The 21,413-nt window shown below is 37.7% G+C and overlaps 1 protein-coding gene and 1 long non-coding RNA gene across 19 annotated transcripts in view; one reads left to right on the top strand and one right to left on the bottom strand.

The window, feature by feature from the left end:
- The window catches only part of MARCHF7 (membrane associated ring-CH-type finger 7), a 55,027-nt gene that overhangs the window by 14,329 nt on the left and 19,285 nt on the right, over positions 1 to 21,413 (bottom strand). For 13 of the 18 annotated variants that reach the window (XR_004271246.1, XR_004271247.1, XR_004271244.1 and 10 more), the window contains exons 3-6: positions 10,884 to 11,076; positions 8,581 to 8,748; positions 5,336 to 6,431; positions 1,787 to 1,956 (exon numbers count right to left, since the gene is read on the bottom strand). Coding sequence is in view for 14 of the 18 variants with exons in the window: in XM_032286310.1 (XP_032142201.1) it covers positions 1,787 to 1,956; positions 5,336 to 6,431; positions 8,581 to 8,748; positions 10,884 to 11,076 (1,627 nt within the window). In the remaining 4 variants the exon portion in view is untranslated. The remainder of the gene's footprint in view (positions 1 to 1,786; positions 1,957 to 5,335; positions 6,432 to 8,580; positions 8,749 to 10,883; positions 11,077 to 21,413) is intronic. The other 5 variants (XM_032286317.1, XM_032286318.1, XM_032286311.1 and 2 more) reach the window with 1 other exon arrangement.
- On the top strand, positions 454 to 20,237 carry LOC116556913. Its single transcript, XR_004271249.1, has 3 exons — positions 454 to 570; positions 19,794 to 19,796; positions 20,226 to 20,237. It is a non-coding gene; the product is annotated as an uncharacterized LOC116556913 (long non-coding RNA).

Below are 21,413 nucleotides of genomic sequence, written 5' to 3'. Positions count from 1 at the left end.
GATAACCACTCAACCTGTGCTCTGGATCCCATCTTCCTTCTCCTCTTTTCGTATTTTATTTTCTATTAGAAGTCTCAAAATAAAAACAAGTCTAAAAATCTACTACCTCAAAATAAAACAAAAACACTTTCTGTGATCCCATATAACTCTAATTCCTGTTCCCTATAGTCTCCTTGGTAGTAAATTTGTTCAAAGTGTCAAATCTGTGTTGTTGTCTCTCCTTTCTTCCCTCCTTTACTCCTCTCAATCTAATCTAATAAGGCTTAGGAACCCACGATTCCAGAGACTGAAACTACCAAGAACAACCATGCTATCAAATCCAATTATTCTTTCTTCTCCTCTTACTTGACCTCTCGGAAGTGCAGGGTTGATCACATACTCCTTAAAGCTTTCTTCTTTTGGCTTGCACAACACATTTTCTTGGTTTTCTTCCTTTCTGACTAAAGGCTGCTCCTTATGTCTCCTCTGTTCTCACTAAATGTTAAGTGTCCCTGGGCCTATTTCTTTGCTATCTGCTCTTCCTCTAGCTGACCAACGTCTCAAATGTTACTCATGTGCTCATAACTGAATGTTTCTCCTGAAATGCCAGGCTTATCTAGCTAACTGCCTACATGATATTTCTATATAGTTATCTAATAAGTAGTTCAAATATAATGTCCAAAACAGAAGTCTTAGTTCCCTTTTCAACTTCCTATTTCAGTAAAAGGAACCGTCATTCACTTAACTGCTCAAGGCAAAAATACGAGCTTCCCTAATAGTTCTTTCTCCTTCATTCCATCACATCCAATCTACTGAATTCGATGTCTTACAGAATCTACCTACAAAACGTATCAGAATCTATCCATTTCTATCATCACAATCACCACTGCTACACGTTCATCATCACCAACTCTAACAAGTGCTCCAATAATAGACTCCTGGTTGGTCTCTTGTCCCCCCTAAAAATTCATTCTCTACAGAGCAGCCAAATATGAGTAAGACCATTTCATCCCCTTTCCCTTTAGTAGCTTTCCATCATACTTAAATCTAAGGTTTGGGCCTTTGCTTGAAAAGTCTTGCATGAGCTAACCTCTGCTAATCTTTCTCATCTCAGCTTTATTCTCTCCCAGACTAATTATACACCAGCCACACTACCCATGATTCAGCTCCTCAAATACACCAAGTTGATTCCCACCTTAAAGTATTTGAACTTGCTGTTCCCTACGCTAGAGTGCTCTCCCCTAATTATGGAATAGCTCAGCTCTCAATTTACATGTTCTCACTTCAGAAAGGCATTTCCTTAACATCCAATACCAATGCAAGAAGCAAGTGCCTTGTCCTTCTACCATTCTATAACCAATGTCTAGAACTACTGTGCCTGGCTCTATTATAGGCACTCAGTGAACAAATAAATCCCCACAGGGGCCTTATTATCGTAATTTGCAAAGTGACACAATAGCAACATTAGAAATAAATCTTTCTCAAGGACACACAGTTGGTAAATGCTGAGTCTATTTCCTTGATTCAAAAGGATCTTACATGATATAAGGGACATACCAGTGATCACAAATTACAGCTGTATTATACATGTTGTGAAGTAGTAAATGGTTGAGAAATGAAATATACATTACTAAAAAATCATAAAGACTAATGCTCTTTAATGCTTCTGCTAAGACTTCAAAAATGATTAAGACACTTGTTAAAAGTCTAAATTCAACAATCTATAAATTATAAATTTGTTAACCAAAAGGCATACATACATGCATCTCTTAGAAAAATTGTGAAAACACAAAAGGGTAAATCTTACCAGAGTTAATTTTGGCCTGTAACCACTTTTTCATACACTCTTGGTGGACATACTGCAAACTTCCTGTGCACTTGCATGGCTCTATCAGCAAATTAGATGATGATGCAGCTGCCATTTGACAAATTCTACATAAGTCACCTTCTTCTTCTTCTGAGTCCTCTAAAAGGAGGCTGGAAAAGAAGGCACATTTCCCAGATCCATCATAACTCATCCTGGTTGGTTACTTCAGTTACACATAATCACAAGCTCTCTTTTTTGATATTTCTACCCACACTGTCTCTGGGTGGAAAAAAGCAAATAGTAATATCAACAAAACAATAACAATTATTATTAATCAGCAACCCTCTGACTGAAAATGAAAAATCCTCTCATTGAGAATAAAAACTGTAACAAGTATTTTATGAGCTTCCCTAATAGTTCTTTCTCCTTCATTCCATCACATCACAAAAATTACTTAATCATTTGAAAATAAATGATAGGTTAACCTATCATTGGCAGACAGTTTAAGACCTATATTTTTCTCAATGACTTTATAAGTACCCCTAAAAGATTTTAATTTCTGAGGTATTCCAGACTACTTCAAATCCAACAGTATAAAGATAAGACAAACTTATCACTTTTGCCCCTTGCCTCCCCTCAAATTTTAGGGCTATTTCCATGAATTAAACACATACTGGCTTGTAGATTCTCATTTACATTATCAGAATGATGTTTAGACTGACTTCTATATCACAGAAAAAATTAAAAAGTATCTTAAAATTCTCCACCATCACCCCCCCACGCCCATTTCCTGCAGCAATCTTGTAACATTTCCATTAACTCATGTCCTCTATTTAACAGGCCATTGTGTAATATAAATGCAGAGTAATAGTTCTACATAATAATAATGGTTAAAATTCCTACTGTGTTTTTCTACTGTTGGCATGAAGCACATCCTCAGTAAATCTGTAATACAGAATGCTGAACTGTTACTGAAATACAACCTGGAATATATGGATTCCTAAATAAACTTAGCAAAAGATTTGTGTAAAGAGACAGATATACAACTGCTAGGAGACTTTCATGCCCTGTCTTAATCAGACATGACCTCAAGCATAAATCATTTTTAAAGACTAAAAACATGGTATTTACATTTGACCTTTAAATTTAACTTTCTTCCCTTCAGAGTTTCAATTATTGACTTGGTGGATTCAATTTTTCTGTACCATTTTTAACTTAATTGTGTAATGTCTTAAAATCCTTAGGTATGAGAAAAGATATAATACAGGAATACAAACATATACACAACACACACTATCTTTCTGACAAAATAACCAACAAATGGTGCTTTTTAAACTAACCAGACAGAGTGGTACTGACTCAATCATTTCTTTCTGAAGATAACTAAACTAACGCTTTGCCCTCTGCCTACACTACTGTACTCAAATTAACCTAACCTTGAGGGCTGAAAATATGTTACTACACTACTTAGCAGAGAGCAGACAGCCTGCAATTAGAGGAAGCTGCTATAATAGGCAAACATTAAAGCAAACACTACCAGAGTAGAGTAAGCCTTTCTACAAAAAAGGAAAAATGGCAGGTTTAAAAGCAGGAAAATAACAGTCACATAGTAAAATCTATCCTATAAAATGAGAAATAGAAGTATGGTAGCCCAAAGTATTTTCTTATTAAAGTACAAAAAATCCTAAAAATAACAGTAACAACTATGCTTCCCAACAGTTCTATCAGGCTTTGTGAAAAAGAAAAAAATATTCCACAACATTAACTTTATATAAGTCTTTTCCTCAAAGTGTATTTCAAATACTTTATCTCATTTTATTTTAATGCTAAGTAAATAGTCAGGCTGGGACTAAGATCTCTGTTTTTTTTTGGTCTTTTCACTCTTACCAGTAATTTATAAGCAACCTTCAACTCTATATAAAGATTTATTTGTATAAAAAGATTCTATGCCCTGAATTTAAACTGGTATTTCTTTTTCCTTTTTTAATTTTTTTTTAGTAACAGTTTCATTCTGTCTCCAGGCTGGAGTGCAGTGATGCAACCTCAGCTCACTGCAACCTCCACCTCCCAGGTTAAAAAGATTCTACTGCCTCAGCTTCCTGAATAGCAGGGACTACAAGCGCACGTCACCACGCCCAGCTAATCTTCGTATTTTTAACAGAGATGGGTTTTCACCATGTTGGCCAGGATGGTCTCAATCTCCTGACCTCCTGATCCACCTACCTCAGCCTCCTAAAGTTTGGAGATTACAAGCACGAGCCACCGTGCCTGGCCTACACTGGCATTTCTGTTAAATAATTCTAATATGTAAAGAACTGGGTGAGCATGATGGCTCACGCCTGCAATCTCAGCACTTTTGGAGGTTGAAGCATGAGGGTGGCTTGAAGCCAGGAGTCTGAGACCAGCCTGGGAAGTAAAGCAAGATCCGTCTCTACAAAATATTTAAAAAGAATATTCAGGATATACTTGGACTTCAAATACAAAATAAAGATTATTTTGTGCATCAAATTCCAAAAAAAGATTTGCAGTAAGAAATGTAAATAAATGGTTAGTTAATAAATCATCTTAGTAACGGCTAAGACAGATTTACTGGTAATCTGTTCCTCTTATCTACCCCATATTTAGCATTAGTCTACCAAGGAATTAAGTAAGAGATTAAGATTTTTGTCTTTCTGTGTATATGTACTCCAACCTGGTTAAAATAACCTTTAGATTACTTTCTGACGTAATTCACACATTGCCTATCCGAAATTATTCATTCTTATCTGTTTACCTATGAGTGAGCCATTAACACTTTAATGGATGTAAATGTTAAGGGAAGAAATCTCAGGCTGGGCCTGGTGGCTCACCCCTGTAATCCCAACACTGGGAGATGGAGGCAGGTGGATAACTTAAGGTTAGGAGATCGAGACTAGCCTGGCCAATGTGATGAAATCCAGCCTCTACTAAAAATACAAAAATTAACTGGGGTGGTAGTGGCCGCCCGTAATCCAAACTATTTGGGAGGCTGACGCAGGAGAATTGCTTCAACCAGGGAGGTAGAGGTTGCCGTGAGCCCAAGACTGTGCCACTGCACAACAGCCTGGGCAACAGAGTGTGACTCCATCTCAAAATAAAAAAAAATAAAAGAAAGAAAGAAACTTCAGATATCAATTTTATAAGAAGTCAATTTAGAAATGAAGAGTTCTGGGCCGAGCGCCGTGGCTCATGCCTGTAATCTCAGCACTTTGGGAAGCTGGGGTGTTTGGATCACCTAAGGCCAGGAGTTCAAGACCAGCCTGACCAATATGGCGAAACTCATCTCTACCAAAAACACAAAAATTAGGTGGTGGTGGCATGTGCCTGTATACCCAGCTACTCCAGAGGCTGAGACAGAATTGCTTGAACCCAGGAGGTAGAGGTTGCAGTGAGCTGAGATCACACCACTGCACTCCAGCCTGGGCCACAAAGCAAGACTCTGTCTCAAAAAAAGAAAAAAGAAAGAAAGAAAAGAGTTCTTTCTCTAATATATTCTTGATTTATAGGCTTAAGATAGGCATTCAAATTTACCTCTCTTTTATTTTCTGCAATCTTTCTGGATCTCTTGAAGGTGCATTTTTAGTTTTATCACTTTTACCATCAGCTGAATTCCAACCTGAAGGAATAATATCTACAGTGATCATGACATTGTCGGTCAAATTACTCCCAAGTGCTGGGGGGACTGCAAACCGGAATAAGGAACCAGGAAGAATCCCTGCTATTCCTGTATTTCTTCCACCTTGAGCCGAATCTGATGTAGAGCCACCTGCTGTGGCACTGCTTGACGCAGATGCTTGCGGTCTGTTGGCAGCAGCTCCAAGAGGATCACTGTGTGCTTCAAGGTGAACCACTTCATTTGATTCTCTTCTAAAAATATGAGCTCTAGATGGTGTATCAGAGGTAGGTATCCTTGAAGATTCATCTCTTCCCTCTCGCCTCCTTCTAGAGAACAAAGGTGTGCATCTATTTCTAAGTGAGGAAGATAACCATGGTCCTGTATTTCTACCTTCAGATTCTTGATTAAAATTTTCTGAATCTGACTCAGAGCTATGATTGTGGCTAAGAGATGACAAACCCCATCTTCGCCTAAGAAATCGAAATCCCTGAGAAGCTTCAGATGCCCTATTATCGGGAACTTCAGAAGTCGACGGTACATTACTACGGGACTGTGAAGCTGTCAAGATTCTTGGAGAAACATAAGAATTTTCAGAACTCAATGATCTTGTATTCAAAGAATCCTGACTAGATCTTCGTGAAAAAAAAGTAGATGACATGCTAGAAGCTATGCGTGACAGCAATCTCCTGGTTGTCCGCCTACCTTCGTTGTCAGAAGATTCTTGAAATGGTCTTTGAGATGAAACAACCCTTTCTGGATTGCTAATGTTTGGGGTTTCATCTCTACTTGAAATATAAGAAAATCCAGGTTGTGTATTGCTTCGGGAAGATTCTGATTCTCGTGAAGAAAAATTTGATCTTAAGGAATTTCTGGAGTCCCTAGAACTTAGTATGGTCTGATGTTCAGAAGGCAACTGGTGGTTTGTGGATGATGTATTCAACTGTAAAGTGCTCACTGAATTTTCTTTTGGTCTTGCTCCTTGTGAATATGAAGGAACTCGGTCTTGAACGTCTATTTTTGAAAGAAAGTAAAGATAACCAATTACATTAAATAATTTGAGCCTTATTATTTGCATTTATTAACTATGTTGAGTGCCAAAACAAAGCACTGGATTCAAACTGAATACTGTTAACATTGTAACTACAGAGTATACTATTATTATAGAAAAAACATAAACATATTCCTCTTTCTATTCTTACTGGTAAAATCCAGTAGTGCTGTGTAGAGTCAACATTACAGATATATATAAGAAAAATGTATTATGAGCTTATGAAAAGCAAACATTACTTGATAAAATTAAAACAGTTGAACTCATTGATCAGAAATTATTTGATATGATACAATAATATCTAGTATTTAAGTTGAGACAATTTTAAACAGGCCAAATAATACAATGTAAATGACTCTTAAAATGATTAAAAGCAAAATCATCCTAAGGGAGACTGTTTTGGAGATTTTTTTTACTCTGTGCAATAAATTAAAAAGTTTTAAACCTTTGTAATTTTATAAGTCTTGCTAATAGCTAAAATTTTTTCCAATTTTTTCTTTCTTTCAGGTTAATAGCAGTAGTTTTTATCCCTGGCTTCTCATCAGAAATACATTTGCTTTTAAACATTGGCTAGGAACTATGAATCAGAATAGGTCTGTGACATCTGCACTTTTGAAAGGATTCCTTAAGTGGTGGTTTAAATCTTCAAATAAGATGAGAAACACCATAGGATTCCTTTGCAAAGAAACTACCCCATACACCTTGTGTAAGAGCTAAATTAATACTATGCTAATACATGAAGCATTATGAAAGGGTAAATGTTAGGAACTAAATCTATTTCTATCCTGTACTTTTATACTCCCAAACCTAGAAGCTATTGATAGTCTACTAAAGCTCCACCATCCAAAGCCAAGGAAGTAAAATGTTTTCATTTGTTATAAATAGAGCAAAGTTTTGCCCCAATAAGATAAATTAAAATAGCCTAAACTTTTTTTTTTTTTTTTTTTTTTTTGAGACGGAGTCTTGCTCTGTTGCCAGGTTGGAGCGCAGAGGCGAGCTCTGCTCAGCAGAACCTTCGCCTCCCGGATTCAAGTGATTCCCCTGCCTCAGCCTCCCGAGTAGCTGGGACTACGGGCACACACCACCACACCCGGCTAATTTTTGTATTTTTAGTAGAGACATGGTTTCATCATGTTGGCCAGGCTGGTCTCAATCTCCTAACCTCATGATCCGCCCACCTTGGCCTCCTAAAGTGCTAGAATTACAGGCGTGAGCCACCACACAAGGCCAAAAAACCTTTAAAAACAAAACAGCATTTCCTACTATGTAAATCAAGCTCCATTTCTGCCTACTTTATTTGTCAACTTCAATTAGCAGCACCTTTTTTCTTCAGTTACTTAGTATGATAGTTTAAGGCTATGTACAATGGTACAAAGTGTGGTTGTGTGCAGGGCTCACGCCTGTAATCCCAACACTTTAGGAGGCCGAGGCAGGCGGATCACCTGAGATAGGAGCTCAAGCCAACATGGTGAAACCCTGTCTCTACTAAAAATACAAAATTAGCTGGGCATGGTGGCATATGCCTATAATCGCAGCTACTTGAGAAGCTGACACAGAAGGATCGCTTGAATCTGGAAGGGGAGGTTGCAGTGAGCCAAGATTGTGCCATTGCACTCCAGCCTGGGCAACAAGAACAAAACTCTGCCTTAAAACAAACACACAAACAAACAAAAAACAAAGTGTGGGTCTTGAGGTCAATTTAATAAAACTAGAGGCACATTCATGTTATACTGAAGTAATTCCAAATTATGCCTTAAAATGGTGATTTCAACTTTTACTTCAGAATAAGAAGTAGTTATTTATTAAACTACATGTTATAGGCAAATTATATTTGAGGATTTAAGATTTAGTATGGTACTTTGTAACAGACATTCATAAAAGGAAGAATGCAGGTAAACAATGTAAAGGTAGATGGAATCTAGATACTCATATTCATCTGCTGTACTTCAAATTATTTATTTTTTAAGGTCAAAATCAGTAAAATACTAGAAAAAATATTAAGGTATTCTGAAATCTTCATAAGATATACTTTTTTCCTTTGTACTGTTTTCGTAATAAAGAGAAAAATGGAACATTATGAAATAAGCTATACTTAATGTAATTTATACATACATGATGAAGTTGTGAAATCACCACTTCGGTGACTATAATCCATAAGATTACTAATAGAAGAATCTGTTCTTCTCTCCAAATCTCTCCTCTCTCTCATTAAGTCTGTTCCAAATGATCCAAGTACCACTGATGAAGATCTAGGAACTTGATTATGCCTCCGAGATGAATCTTAAAATAAATTAAGTTTTATTTCAGAGAAAGCTTTCAAGGCCCTGGATGATCAAAAGTCTTCAGTAATACAGAGGAAGGTTACTGTTATTTATGATCCTCTTGTCTCAGCCTTCCGAGTAGCATGGACTACAGGTGCGTGCCACCATACCCAGCTAATTTTTGTATATTTAGTGGACACAGGGTTTCACCCTGTTGGCCAGGCTGGTCTCAAACTCCTGACCTCCAGTGATCCACCCAGCCCAGTGTCCCAAAGTGCTGGGCCAACGCACCCCCACTTTACTGGCCAACGCGCCCCTACTTTACTGTTATTTATTACAAGAATCCACTGTTATATAGTTGTTATCAGAAACAAAATTCAGTAAAACACAAAATTATTCACAAATGAACTAATCACTTAAAAAATTATTTCCTACTCCAAACACAGTCTTTTCTGCCTAACACTAAAATCTACCCCCATATATGATGTCAATGCCTTAGTCACTTCCCACAACATCTACCTATACATTATGCAAAACGATTACAGAACAAAAGTGTAAATCTTTCCAAAAATAGAGTATTTCACAAAAAGTCAATGAAAGTGATGCTGGAGAACTGCCAATATCAAAATTAAAGCCATCTGGAAAGGGAAAATGTCAACAATACAGTTTCATCAGAATTATTTTTACTGCTATCACAGTTGGTTAATTCTCTACTCTAGAATTCTTTATTCTAAGAATTAAAGTATTGTTACAGTTATCAAAATTTTATTAGATATTATTTCATTTAAAAGTAAAAATTAAGTCTCAACCTCTTTCCTTCACTATTTACCTTGATATTTGATTCTTTCTTCCCTAATCCTAGTAGCCTTAATAATTCCTCTTTATTAAGAGAAACGGCCCAGTGTATTCATGTTTTCACATAGCAGAAGAGAACAAAAATATCTCTGGCACAGTGGTGTTTTTCTACAAAGTTACTGTCAGTCTGTTCTTAGCCATCATGACATTCTTAATATCCTTCAGATGGGCACTGTCTTTCCCATGGCAGTCCAGCTTATCAAAACAGACAGGAATTGCTTACACCACTTCAACTGGTAATACATAAACATTTCAAGAATTTTACCTCCAATTGTGTCATCATAAGCTTTGACTCCTCTTGAACACTGGCACTAGCTATCATTTCATTTGAAGAGGAGTATGAGTAGGACGGGAGCCTCCTGACCTTTCAACAAAAGATCTTTTCAATGTGTGTGAAAAATATGTGTCTCTGAGTACAATACCAGGCATGCAGCTTTATGGATAGATGATCCAAATCCCAGAGTGGTTAGGACCTTGCCCAGCGCCACACATCTAGAGGACTAAAATTGTGACTTTCTAATTCCTTGTATAGAACTCCTACTAAAATACCACCATTTTTTTCTAACTCAAGAGTTTCCATATTTTTTGTTTGTTTGTTTAAGAGACAGTCTTGCTCTGTCTACCAGGCTGGAGTGCACTGGCATGATCATAGCTCAAAGTCACCTCAAAACTGCTGGGACCAAGCGATCCTCCAGCCCCAGCCTCTCAAGTGGCTGGGGACTACAGGCATGCATCACCATGCCCAGCTAATTCTTTATTTTTTTGGGAGAAACAGGGTCTCACTATGTCGTCTAGGCTGGCGTCAAACTCCTGACCTCAAGTGATCATTCTGCCTTAGCCTCTCAAAGTGCTGAGACTACAGATGTGAGCCACCATGACCAGGAGTGTTTCCATATTTTCTGAAAATATTACATACTACAATGTTTATCATTTACATAAGACATGCTTAAGCAATATTTTAAATACATGTCAGTAGATTTAGCTTTCCTTATAACAATATAATAACCAAAAGAATATACACATTTACCAATTTGATTACCATGTAACACCAGCTATTCTAATTAAAATCTACTAATACCCTGTTTATGTAGGATATCTATATCAAATATACAACAAAAAATGCAGAAGAGTCAATATCAGTTCTAGCACTAATTTAAAGTAAGATTTTGGAAATTCCACTACATTTCTGAGCCACTGTCTCCATATAAAATCTACTTTCTTCATTCCGAAACTAAGAACAACTGTGTTATACCTGGGGAAAAAGCAGGCTTAAAATACCTACGGAAACTTAATTCTTACCTGATACCGCATTTAAACCATTTCCAACATTTCTACCAGCTGAGGTAGTACAATTTGTACAAGAAAGTTTAGGTCTTTTTGAATCATGATCCCGTTGCTGGTTCTGCGATCTTGAGCGTGCTCCCTGAGTTATCTCAGATTCACTATACCATGTAGATTGAAATGGTGATGCAGATGCTGATGCTGATGTAGACTGTAAGTTCAAAAAATTTTTTTAAACAATAAAAGGCTGCATTCAGTATTAAATTTAACCCACAACCCTCTAATAAATTCCCATAAATGTCAATTTTTCTACTGTGTAGTTTGTTGTTTCTCTTTTGAGACGGAGTCTTGCTCTGTTGCCCAGCCCTGGAGTACACTGGCACAATCTCGGCTCATTGCATCCTCTACCTCCCAGGTTCAAGCAATTCTCCTTCCTCAGCCTCCTGAGTAGCTTGGATTACAGGTGCGTGCCACCACACCAGGCTAATTTTTGTATTTTTAGTAGAGACAGGGTTTCACCATGTTGGTCAGACTGATCACAAACTCCTGACCTCATGATCCACCCACCTCTGCCTCCCAAAGTGCTGGGATTACAGATGTGAGCCACTACGCCCAGCCTCTATTACGTAGCTCTTCGTTAGTCTTTGTTTCTTCTACCCACTTGTCCATTTACTATACACTATACATAATTGTACTTTCCTGGGCTCTCAATCTGATTTAGAGTAAGTTCTCCTTTTAACTACATAGAAATACTTGGTTATGAAACACTGAAGACCAAAAACTGTAATTATTTTTCCTGGTTTAACATTTCAAGTTTTTTTTTTTCTTTTTGAAAATGGAATCCTTGTTGCACTTGTTTCATATTTCAATCTTTTGAGAAACCCTGTTTCCTCTTAGAGGTAGACAGAACACTAAGCTATAAAGAGATTGTGAATTACCCTACTATGAAAATCAGATTTTTCAACTAACATCCTTGTTCTGATGCCTAGTCTCCAGAATACAGTCATACAACACTACTAAGGGTACGCTAAAAAAGAAAAAAAAAATCCTAACATCAGAAATTTTTTCATCAATCAACAACTAAAACAAGTACATATTTTAAAACTTGGCTCATGGTTTTCTATTTTAACATATATGTACACGAAATAAAGCTCATAACACAAATATCACTGATAATATTCAAACTATTTTACTTCTCCCCAATTCTTTAATTGGTTAGGTTCACTTACTACAATGCACTAAAAAAGGATTAGTGTGTCTCTTTAAATATTTAGGTCTAAATGACAACATATTTCAACCACAATTATTGAAATTGTACTATTCTTTTTACAAAATTGTTTCCATCATGGCAAAGTACTTACCAGGACAAATACATGCAGACAGGACACAGACAGACTAAGAAATATACATCTGGCATATAATCTAAATGGCTCAGAGATAGTAAGGACCTCTAAAACAAAAGTAATTTTTCTGGATATAAAAACAATTTTTTAAAGCATGTTACCATGGGTTAAATATGTGGTAAACAGTTTATTATACTAAAGAATATTAAAATGAAACCAAGTTCTTTTAAATGTTCTTCTAACAAGAGTTAAAATGGAATGCATGACAGGCCATAATTTCAGTCTACATTAATCTAAAATTCACATGATAAACACAAGAGCCCAAATAATGTGTTCCATCAAAGCTCTGAAGTACAGCTAACAGATAAGTAAATAATTATAATATAAATAAGTACTATAGTAGTAGATACAATGAAAGTTTTACAGAAAAAGCCTATGTTTGAAGGATGCAGGAGAAGAGTCAAAGAAGGTGGTAACTAGAGTTCACAGGGTAGGTAAATGAAAAAAGACATTACAAATAGACAACATAAAAAGATGTATAAGCCATTTTGCCACCAGGTATTTTGGTTTTGTCTTTTTGAGACAGGCCTCACTCTGTTGCCCAGGCTGGAGTGTAGTGGCGCAATCACAGCTCACTGCTGCCTTGATCTTCCCACCTCAGCCTCCAGAGTAGCTGTGACCACAGGCCCATGCCAACCTGGCTGGCTAATTTTTGTTCTGTAGAGACAGAGTCTCACTATGTTGCCAAGCTGCTTGAGTTCCTGGGCTCAAGCAATACTCCTGCTTTAGTAAGCATCTCAAAGTGCTAGGATTACAGGTGTGAGCCACATCTGGCCTGGCTTTCTTCTAAGACATATACTTGATCTTCTATTATACTTCAATTATTAATTTTTTTAATTTATTTTTTGTAGAGATGGGGGTCCCACTATGTTGCTCAAGCTTGAACTCCTTGGCTCAGGTGATCCTCCTGCATCAGCTTCCCAAAGTGCTGGGATTACAGGCATAAGGCAACGTACCCAGCCAATTATGTTTCAATTATGAGAAACATACTGCATGCATTCAGGGGATGTATTAGTTCATGTTAACACTGGAGAAGGAACTTTGAAAATAAAGTAAAAGGTGCGAGGCTGAAAAGTTGGGAATGGGCTATCTCAGGATTTCGCCCATCCTTTGCCTAGAGAATATTTTGTAAATTGAATATGGCATTTTTTTTTTTTTTTTTTTTTTTTGAGACGGAGTTTTCGCTCTTGTTACCCAGGCTGGAGTGCAATGGCGCGATCTCGGCTCACCGCAACCTCCGCCTCCTGGGTTCAGGCAATTCTCCTGCCTCAGCCTCCTGAGTAGCTGGGATTACAGGCACGCGCCACCATACCCAGCTGATTTTTTGTATTTTTAGTAGAGACGGGGTTTCACCATGTTGACCAGGATGGTCTCGATCTCTTGACCTCGTGATCCATCCGCCTCGGCCTCCCAAAGTGCTGGGATTACAGGCTTGAGCCACCGCGCCCGGCAAATATGGCATTTTTTAGCTTAGCACAAACTTAGCCTCACAAGCCTTCTGTACCTAATATTACAGACATCTAATCAATAAACTGGAGCTAGCACAAGAAATGAAATTAATCTGATATTTCAGAATCAAATCATTTCATGTGCCATTATCATCAAGGTATCAGGGACCTTACCCCGCAGGCCAGTGGTTCTAAAATCTCTGGATTTCAGAGACCAAAATAAAAATGTTTTAATTTAAAATTTAAAAAGAACTATCACTTTTGATCAGTAGGAAATCTAAAATAGCAACTAATACCTAATCCTGTCTCCAATTTTTAAAAAGGTATTTTAATATACTCCCAAAACTTGAAGGATAATTCAAAATGAGTATTTTAAATTGGATGCATTTGTACTTGAACAAACTCCATAACTTGTTATTTTTCTCATTTTGGATGCACCGCATAAACTTACTGAATAGCACTTCTGCAAACATGATTTTGGGAACTAACAAAGGGGGAATACATCACGTCTACTACTATACAGAAAGACTTTTAGAGGCATGTGGAAGATGAAATAGATGAAACTAACAGAAAGAAACCAATTAGGAAGTCATTAGAATAGCAAGAAATAAGTCAGTGTGAAATAAGTAATGGGAATAGAGAGGAATTATAAAAGATAAAAATTCATCAGATTTACGGACAATGTGAGAAATGAAAAAACAGTTTTTTGGTACTGTCTACTGGTGAGATAAAGGACTATGCCATTCATTAAAAATACCAACTATAGGAAAACAAATTTAGATAATGAATTTCATTTTCAATTCTTAAATGCAAGTACCCAAAGGCTTACAGACACTCACTGTTCATTAAACAATTTTCGTGACTCACGACACAACATGTAGATTGTATGGCTATATCCGAGACAAAAAAATGTTTATTAATATGTAGGTATACATATCAGTATAAGTAATGTCAGTATATAGGAGGAAGGTTTTGGCTAGTTTTGCTATTGGCTTAAGTTCAAAATCAAACCTTTTCCTGGTTCCTACAATCCAATTTTGTCCCTTTTTGTTCAAATATCCTCGTCTGAAACAATTAGATTTTTCCCTCTGAATTCTTTGAACAATTAAATAAAATGTTAGATTCATTTAACAATATATTATCTCTTCTGTTGTCTAGAATTACAGGCCAAATGAAATCAGGGAGTAAGTCTGTCTGTCTTCAAAGTATACTACCTTGGGCATAACGAATTGTTTAAACAATTAGTTTTGGGGTTGTTTTTGCTTTTTGGCCATTATAAATAATGCTGCTATGAACTGTAAACTTTTGTGTGGATGTATGTTTTCAATAATCTTGGGTGTAACTGATAGATCATGTAGTAACTTGATGTTTAATATTTTAGGGAATTACTATTTTTCGAACTATAGGTTGATGCTAATAGCTGTGATGGCAGCGGCGGCCCGTCTGGAGTGGCTGCCACATGCGCCGGCCACAGCAGAGGAGGCGTGGCAGGGTCTCTGTGCTCCATGAAGCCAGCAACAGGTGGGAACCCCAACCACTTCCAAGTTGGTACGGTGGGAGCCCTGTGCTCCCAGACCCAGATGTGGCTGCAGACCTCAGTATTCCTGTGCTCTAAGGAGCCTGGGAAACCTCCCTTTCCCCCACAGCTCCTGATCGGAGCAAAGCTTTGGCTAAGCTTGGGCACTGTCAAGACCTAGCTGTGTATTCGCATGCTCGGGGTGATACCAACACACCAGCCCCCTGGTGCCTTTGCCCCCTCTGGACTTTATGCACCAAGAAGCACAGACGGAGGCCAAGGGGGTACTGAGGGCAGCTTGGCATGGGCCTGCAGACATCCCTTAGCACCAACAGCCTGGGTGCCACAAACAGCAGCAGGAGGCAGACATGCTCTTGGGTAAAAAGGTGCAGGTCCCCAGTGAAACCCCACCTTCAAACCAGGGATGGCCTGAAGCCTGGAGGCTGGGCTGCCAGTTCCACAGTCCAGAGTGAGAACTTATGGTACTTATTCCAGGCCCACCATGGCCTCCCATGGATGAATCAGCATGCACTTCCTCCCCTCTGAAGCCCATAAAAATCTCAGACTCAGCTAGGTGTCAGGCTAACTTGCCTATGAACAGGAGCTACCCACTCCTGCCTGGTCTCCTCTCTACTGAGAGCTACATACTCATTGGGTTGACCTGCCTGAGGAAAGGAGCTACCCACTTCGGGTCTCCTGAGAGCTGTACTATACTGCTCAATAAAGCACCTCTTCACCTTGCTCACCCTCCAACTGTCTGCATACCTCATTCTTTATGGGCAGGGGACAAGAACTTGGGACCTGTCAAATGGTGGGACTCGGAGAAATGTAACACAAACAGTGCTGAAAACATCCCTCCCTATCCCCGCGCACTGTGGAAGTGTTCTAATCCTTCCAGGAGCCCAGACCTAGGGGCTCCACAAACCAGGGCTGTGACAACCTCTTGGGGGCTCTGTGGTTCCTGGTGTCTCCAAGCTTCTGGGTGCCACCACGTTGCTCGGTGCCCACAGTAGAAGCTGCCTGTGGTACTCCTGGTTCACCCACAGCCTCACAGGGTGCCAGCACCCAGAGCTGCCCACCCCATTGCACCCAGCATGCCTGGCTGTAGGCAATGGCCGGATTCTGAGCTCACTTGCTCACACACCCCTCTCCCAATCCGTGTCTGCCCCACCCTTGGCAGGCATGGGATCTCAGCCAACAGCATGACTTAAGCAAAGCCTGCCAGGCCAAGTAGGCAGAATAAGCCCAGTGGGCCCGAGCAAAACTCGGACAAAGGCACCACCGCCACAGAGGCTTCCAGCTGGAAAAGTAACACTCCAAGGATCCTGTGACAGCTGTACCATTTTACAATCCCATTGACAATGTATGAAGGTTCCAATTTCTCCACCACTCACCAACACTTGTAATTGTTCACCTTTTTGTTTTTTTTGTTTTGTTTTGTTTTGAGACAGGGTCTCAGCTCTGTTGCCCAGGATGGAGTGCAGTGATGCAATCACAGGCGGCTGTGGCCTTGATTTCCTGGGTCCAAGCAATCCTTCCACCTCAGCCTCCAGAGTAGCTGAGACTGCAGGCATGGGCCACCATGAACAGCTAATTTTTAAATTATTTCTTTGTAGAGACTGGGCCTCATTATGTTGCACAGGCTGGTCTCAAATTCCTGGGTTCAAGCAATCCTCCCAGATTGGCCTCCCAAAATTGGCCTCCCTGGGATGACAGGCATGAGTCACTGTACCAAGACTGTCCATCTTTTTTATTTTATGCTAGTGGGTGTTAAGTTTCTCATTGTAATTCTGACTTGTATTTCCCTAATGACTAATATTTTTTTCATGTGTTCATCAGCCATTAATGTATCTTTGGAAAAAATGTTTATTAAAGTCCTTTGCCCATGTGAAATTGGGTTATCTTTTATTGCTGAGAGGTAAGAATTCTTCATATAATCTGGATAAAAGTCCCAGTATCCAGTAAGATATATGCTTTGCAAATACTTTCACTCATTCTACAGACTGTCTTTCACTCTCTTGGTATCAATGCATACAAACTTTTTTACGCAAAAAAGTGTGTTTTTATAAAAACCAATTAATCTTTTAAAAAAAATTTTTTTGGCATTTCTTGCCTCCCAACTATCAGTACTCATATGCAACTAGATGGAAGTAATTAAATTTACACTGGAGTAAATTTAAGAGTTTTCTTTTTCATTAACTTTCCAGTCTCTACCCAGATTTGGCTCCCAGAGTAAATACTTTTCATCAGTGATTCCAATTCAAAAGGCCATCTGTGATACGATGAATTCTATGGTATGTGAATTATAATGTGAAAAATAAGGGGAGAGGTAGAAGGCTATCTAGCCCAACCAAAGGAGCTGAAAGAGTATACTGTATGTCTGAGAAATCATCAATAAGACAGTTTGGAGACTTAATAACTACAGATGCTCTGTGTACAATGGAAAGAAAATAACTTTATATAACTGGTAGGCATTCAATTTTCATTTTATTTCTATATACCTTCATAATAGTTATTCATACCACCTTTACAACAAGAGGTTTACTAGAACTATAGTCAATGAAATTTACTATTACGATTGTATAAATCAACATATGCTTTCAGAAAATTATTTCTAAGGTTTAAAAATATTTTCACAACACAAATGCCTTGAAAACAATCCAATAAAGTAAAAACCTTAATGAGAAAATATTTGCAAATCATGTATCCAACAAGGAACTTGTACAGTATCTAGGATATGTAAAGAACACCTACAACTCAGTAATAAGACAACTGTATTTTAAAATGAGCAAAGCAGCTATTATAAATAGGCATTTTTCAAAAATGTACAGTAAATGGCCAATTGGCACATGAAAAGATGTCCAACATCATTAGTCATCAAGAAAATCCAAATCAAAACCAAAATGAAATACATACCACTTCATACCCATTAGGATGGCTAGAATCAAAAAGTAAGACAGGTAATTGGTGAGGATGTGGAGAGACCGGAATCTTCATATACACAAATGGGAATGTAAAATGATCTAGCCAGTTTGAAAACAGTATGGCAGTTCCTCAAATGATTGAACACAGAGGTTACACATGACTCAGCAATTCCATTCCTTTCTTTTATGAGTCAGGGTCTCATTCTATGGCCCAAGCAGTAATAACGTGGTGCCAATATAGCTTACTGAAGTCTCAACCTTCTGAGCTTAAGGGATCCTCCCACCTCAGCCTCCCAAAAAGTTAGGATTACACTTATGCACCACCATAGCAGGCTAGTTTTTAAAATTTTTTGTAGAGATGGGGTATCACTATGTTGCCTTGGCTGGTCTTGAACTCCTGGCCTCAAATACTCCTGCCATCTTGGTCTCCCAAAGTGATGGGATTCCAGGCATAAACCACCGTGCCCAGCTCTATTCTTAGTACATATCAAAGACAAGTGAAAACACAAATCCACACAGACACCTGCATATGAATGTTTATAGCAGCAGTATTCATAATAGCCAGAAAGTAGAAACAAGCCAAATGTTCATCAGAAAATGAATGGATAAACAAAATATGGCATATCCATACAATGAAATAGTATTCTGCTAAAAAAAAATAATAATAATAAAGTACTGATATATGCTACAACATAGATGAACACTGAAAATATGCTAAGTCAAAGAAGTTACTAACAAAAGTACATGTTTTGACTAATGTATCTGAAAATCCAAAATAGGGAAATCTACAGATAGAAAGTCGATTAATGGTTGTTTTGCACTGGTAGGGGAAGGGGGACTAGAGGAGTAGCACAGTGATAACCATAATGGTTGTGCAGCTCTGTGAATATACTAAAGGCTACTCAACTTTAAATGGGCAGATTCTATGGTATGTGAAATTATAACTTAATAAAGCCATTTCTTAAAAAAGAGCTTTAAAGACATCTGCAAATTTACATCAAGGTTATCCACTGGGAAATGATTAATCATTAAAAATCATGTAATACACAGGAACAAAAGCAAGCCCAGAATGATATTCTTTTCCTGGGCTCCTTATTTCCATGAGTTAATGCCTTGACTGTGAAGTAAATAAATCCTGCTTTCAAAAAATTTCCAGACCAAAATTACCCAACAACCTAAGACTTTCAGCTCTTCCTTGTTTTAAATATTCATGTGATGGAGAGTACCCATCTCCACACCAATGTAGAAGAAACTCCTGTCACTCCACTGTACACTTTCAGACGAAACTGACAAGATTTGTGTTTCCTCTGAGGAATGGTAAATCTTTTACTTTTTGAGACAGGGTCTTATTCTGTCACCCAGGCTGGAGTGCAATTGCATGATATAGGGTCACTGCAACCTCAACCTCCTGGGATCAAGCAATCTTCTTGCCTCAGCCTCCTGAGTAGCTGGGACTATACATGTACTACTATGCCTGGCTTTTTTTTTTTAGAGAAGGGTCCAACTATGTCACCCAGGCTGGTCTCAAACTCCTGGCCTCAAGTGATCCTCCCACCTTGGCCTCCCAAAGGGCTGAGATTACACAAATGCACCACCATGCCTGGCCTCTTTTCTTATATGCAATACCCATTATAGAGCTAGTTGTATTTTCCTGTGATCTTCTTGATACCTAAAATAAGAGTTCAAGTTTGACTTAAAAATGCTTCAGGGTTTATGTAATGCCTATCGATGTTACAATCCTGACCCATTTTTTGTATTTTATTTATTACTCTCAGTATTCTATTTGTATTTTTCCTTATCCTATTTTAAACTCTTTTCATTTTCTTGTTTAACTGTATATACATTAATAAATTTATTTCCTTATAAGCTACACTTGTATAAGGCAGAGTTTTTGAAAATTAATGACCACTGGTTCTATACTACGCAAAATATGCAATGGTACTGATCTCTATAGCAGTTATCTACAAACTAAAAAAAAGGTATCAATAACTTTAAAAAGTCTTTTAAAATTATTTCATATTAAAAATAACCTCTCAAAAAGCAAAATAGTCAGAACAAACACTAAACAGATTAGTGTTTCCTTAAAGTTACAGAAAAATATACCAAAACAACATAAAAAATTACATATTCACGAATAACACAAGTTTTTACTTTTAACAATACAAATTATAGAAATTAAATTCTTTTTTAAAAATGTTAATTCTGCTTACTGTTACTAAAGAAGTAAGATGATCATAGTTTTCAATCATTCAAATTGTAATAAAAATTTAAAGATGGGATAACAGAAATAACAGCAAGATTAATAAACAGATGAAGTCCAGCTTACAAATGGCTGAGAACCAAAAGATATTTAGGAAATTAACTGTTCGGAACTTAGAATCTACATTTTCCCAAAGAAACAATGCTATTCAGAGTCGGGATTCTTAAGCTCAAGTATATTACATAATAATCATGTAACTGAGAGAAACCACTTATATTTCTAAATTTCAGAACCTTATCGATGAATTGACACAAGTATCTGTCTTTCTCAAGCTACTCAGGAGCCTGAGGTGGGAAGACTGCTTGAACCCAAGAGGCAGAGGCTTCAGTGAGTTGAGATCGTGCTATCACACTCCAACCTGGGTGACAGTGTGAGACCCTGTCTCCAAAACTAAAAAATTTTAAAATGCTCCCTTTGACACTGAGTAGTCTTAATAATGCTAAATAAAACTAAACATACTATATCTAATTTAACATTTGGGTAACATCATACTATCCCCTAAAGATACTATCTACTTAAACCAATGTAAAGCCAGGAAATAATAATGGTAACAGTAAAAGTAACAATTATAAATAATTATAATTGGTAACATCTGAACCCCTATACTATGTTCTAGGCACATGTACTCTTTCTTTCTTAACAATAAGATGAACAGCAGTGGCTATATGAAGAAACCACTATCATTATCACCATTTTACAAAAGAAAAAACAGATAAATAAAATACTGGCCAGGCATGATGGCTCACGTCTGTAATTCTATCACTTTGGAAAGGTGAGGTGGGAGAATTGCTGGAGGCCAGGAGTTTGAATCCAGCCTGGGCAACACAGCAAGACCTCATCTCTAAAAAAAAAAAAAGTAAAATACTTCGTTCAAGAACACAAAAGTTTCAATTTCTAAATCAAAACTAAAAAAGCAAAAGAGGCTAAAAATAGTTGATTTATGGTTGAAACTACTCCCATACCATTATAAAGAAAAAAAGTTTAAAAAACTGATTGT

Source organism: Sapajus apella, unplaced genomic scaffold (genome assembly GCF_009761245.1).
Source record: "Sapajus apella isolate SASKATOON/1434 unplaced genomic scaffold, GSC_monkey_1.0 scaffold18, whole genome shotgun sequence".
Classification (NCBI taxonomy): Eukaryota; Metazoa; Chordata; class Mammalia; order Primates; family Cebidae; genus Sapajus; species Sapajus apella.
The sequence above is the reverse complement of the archived record's forward strand: the minus strand, read 5'-3'. Positions and strand labels throughout refer to the sequence as shown.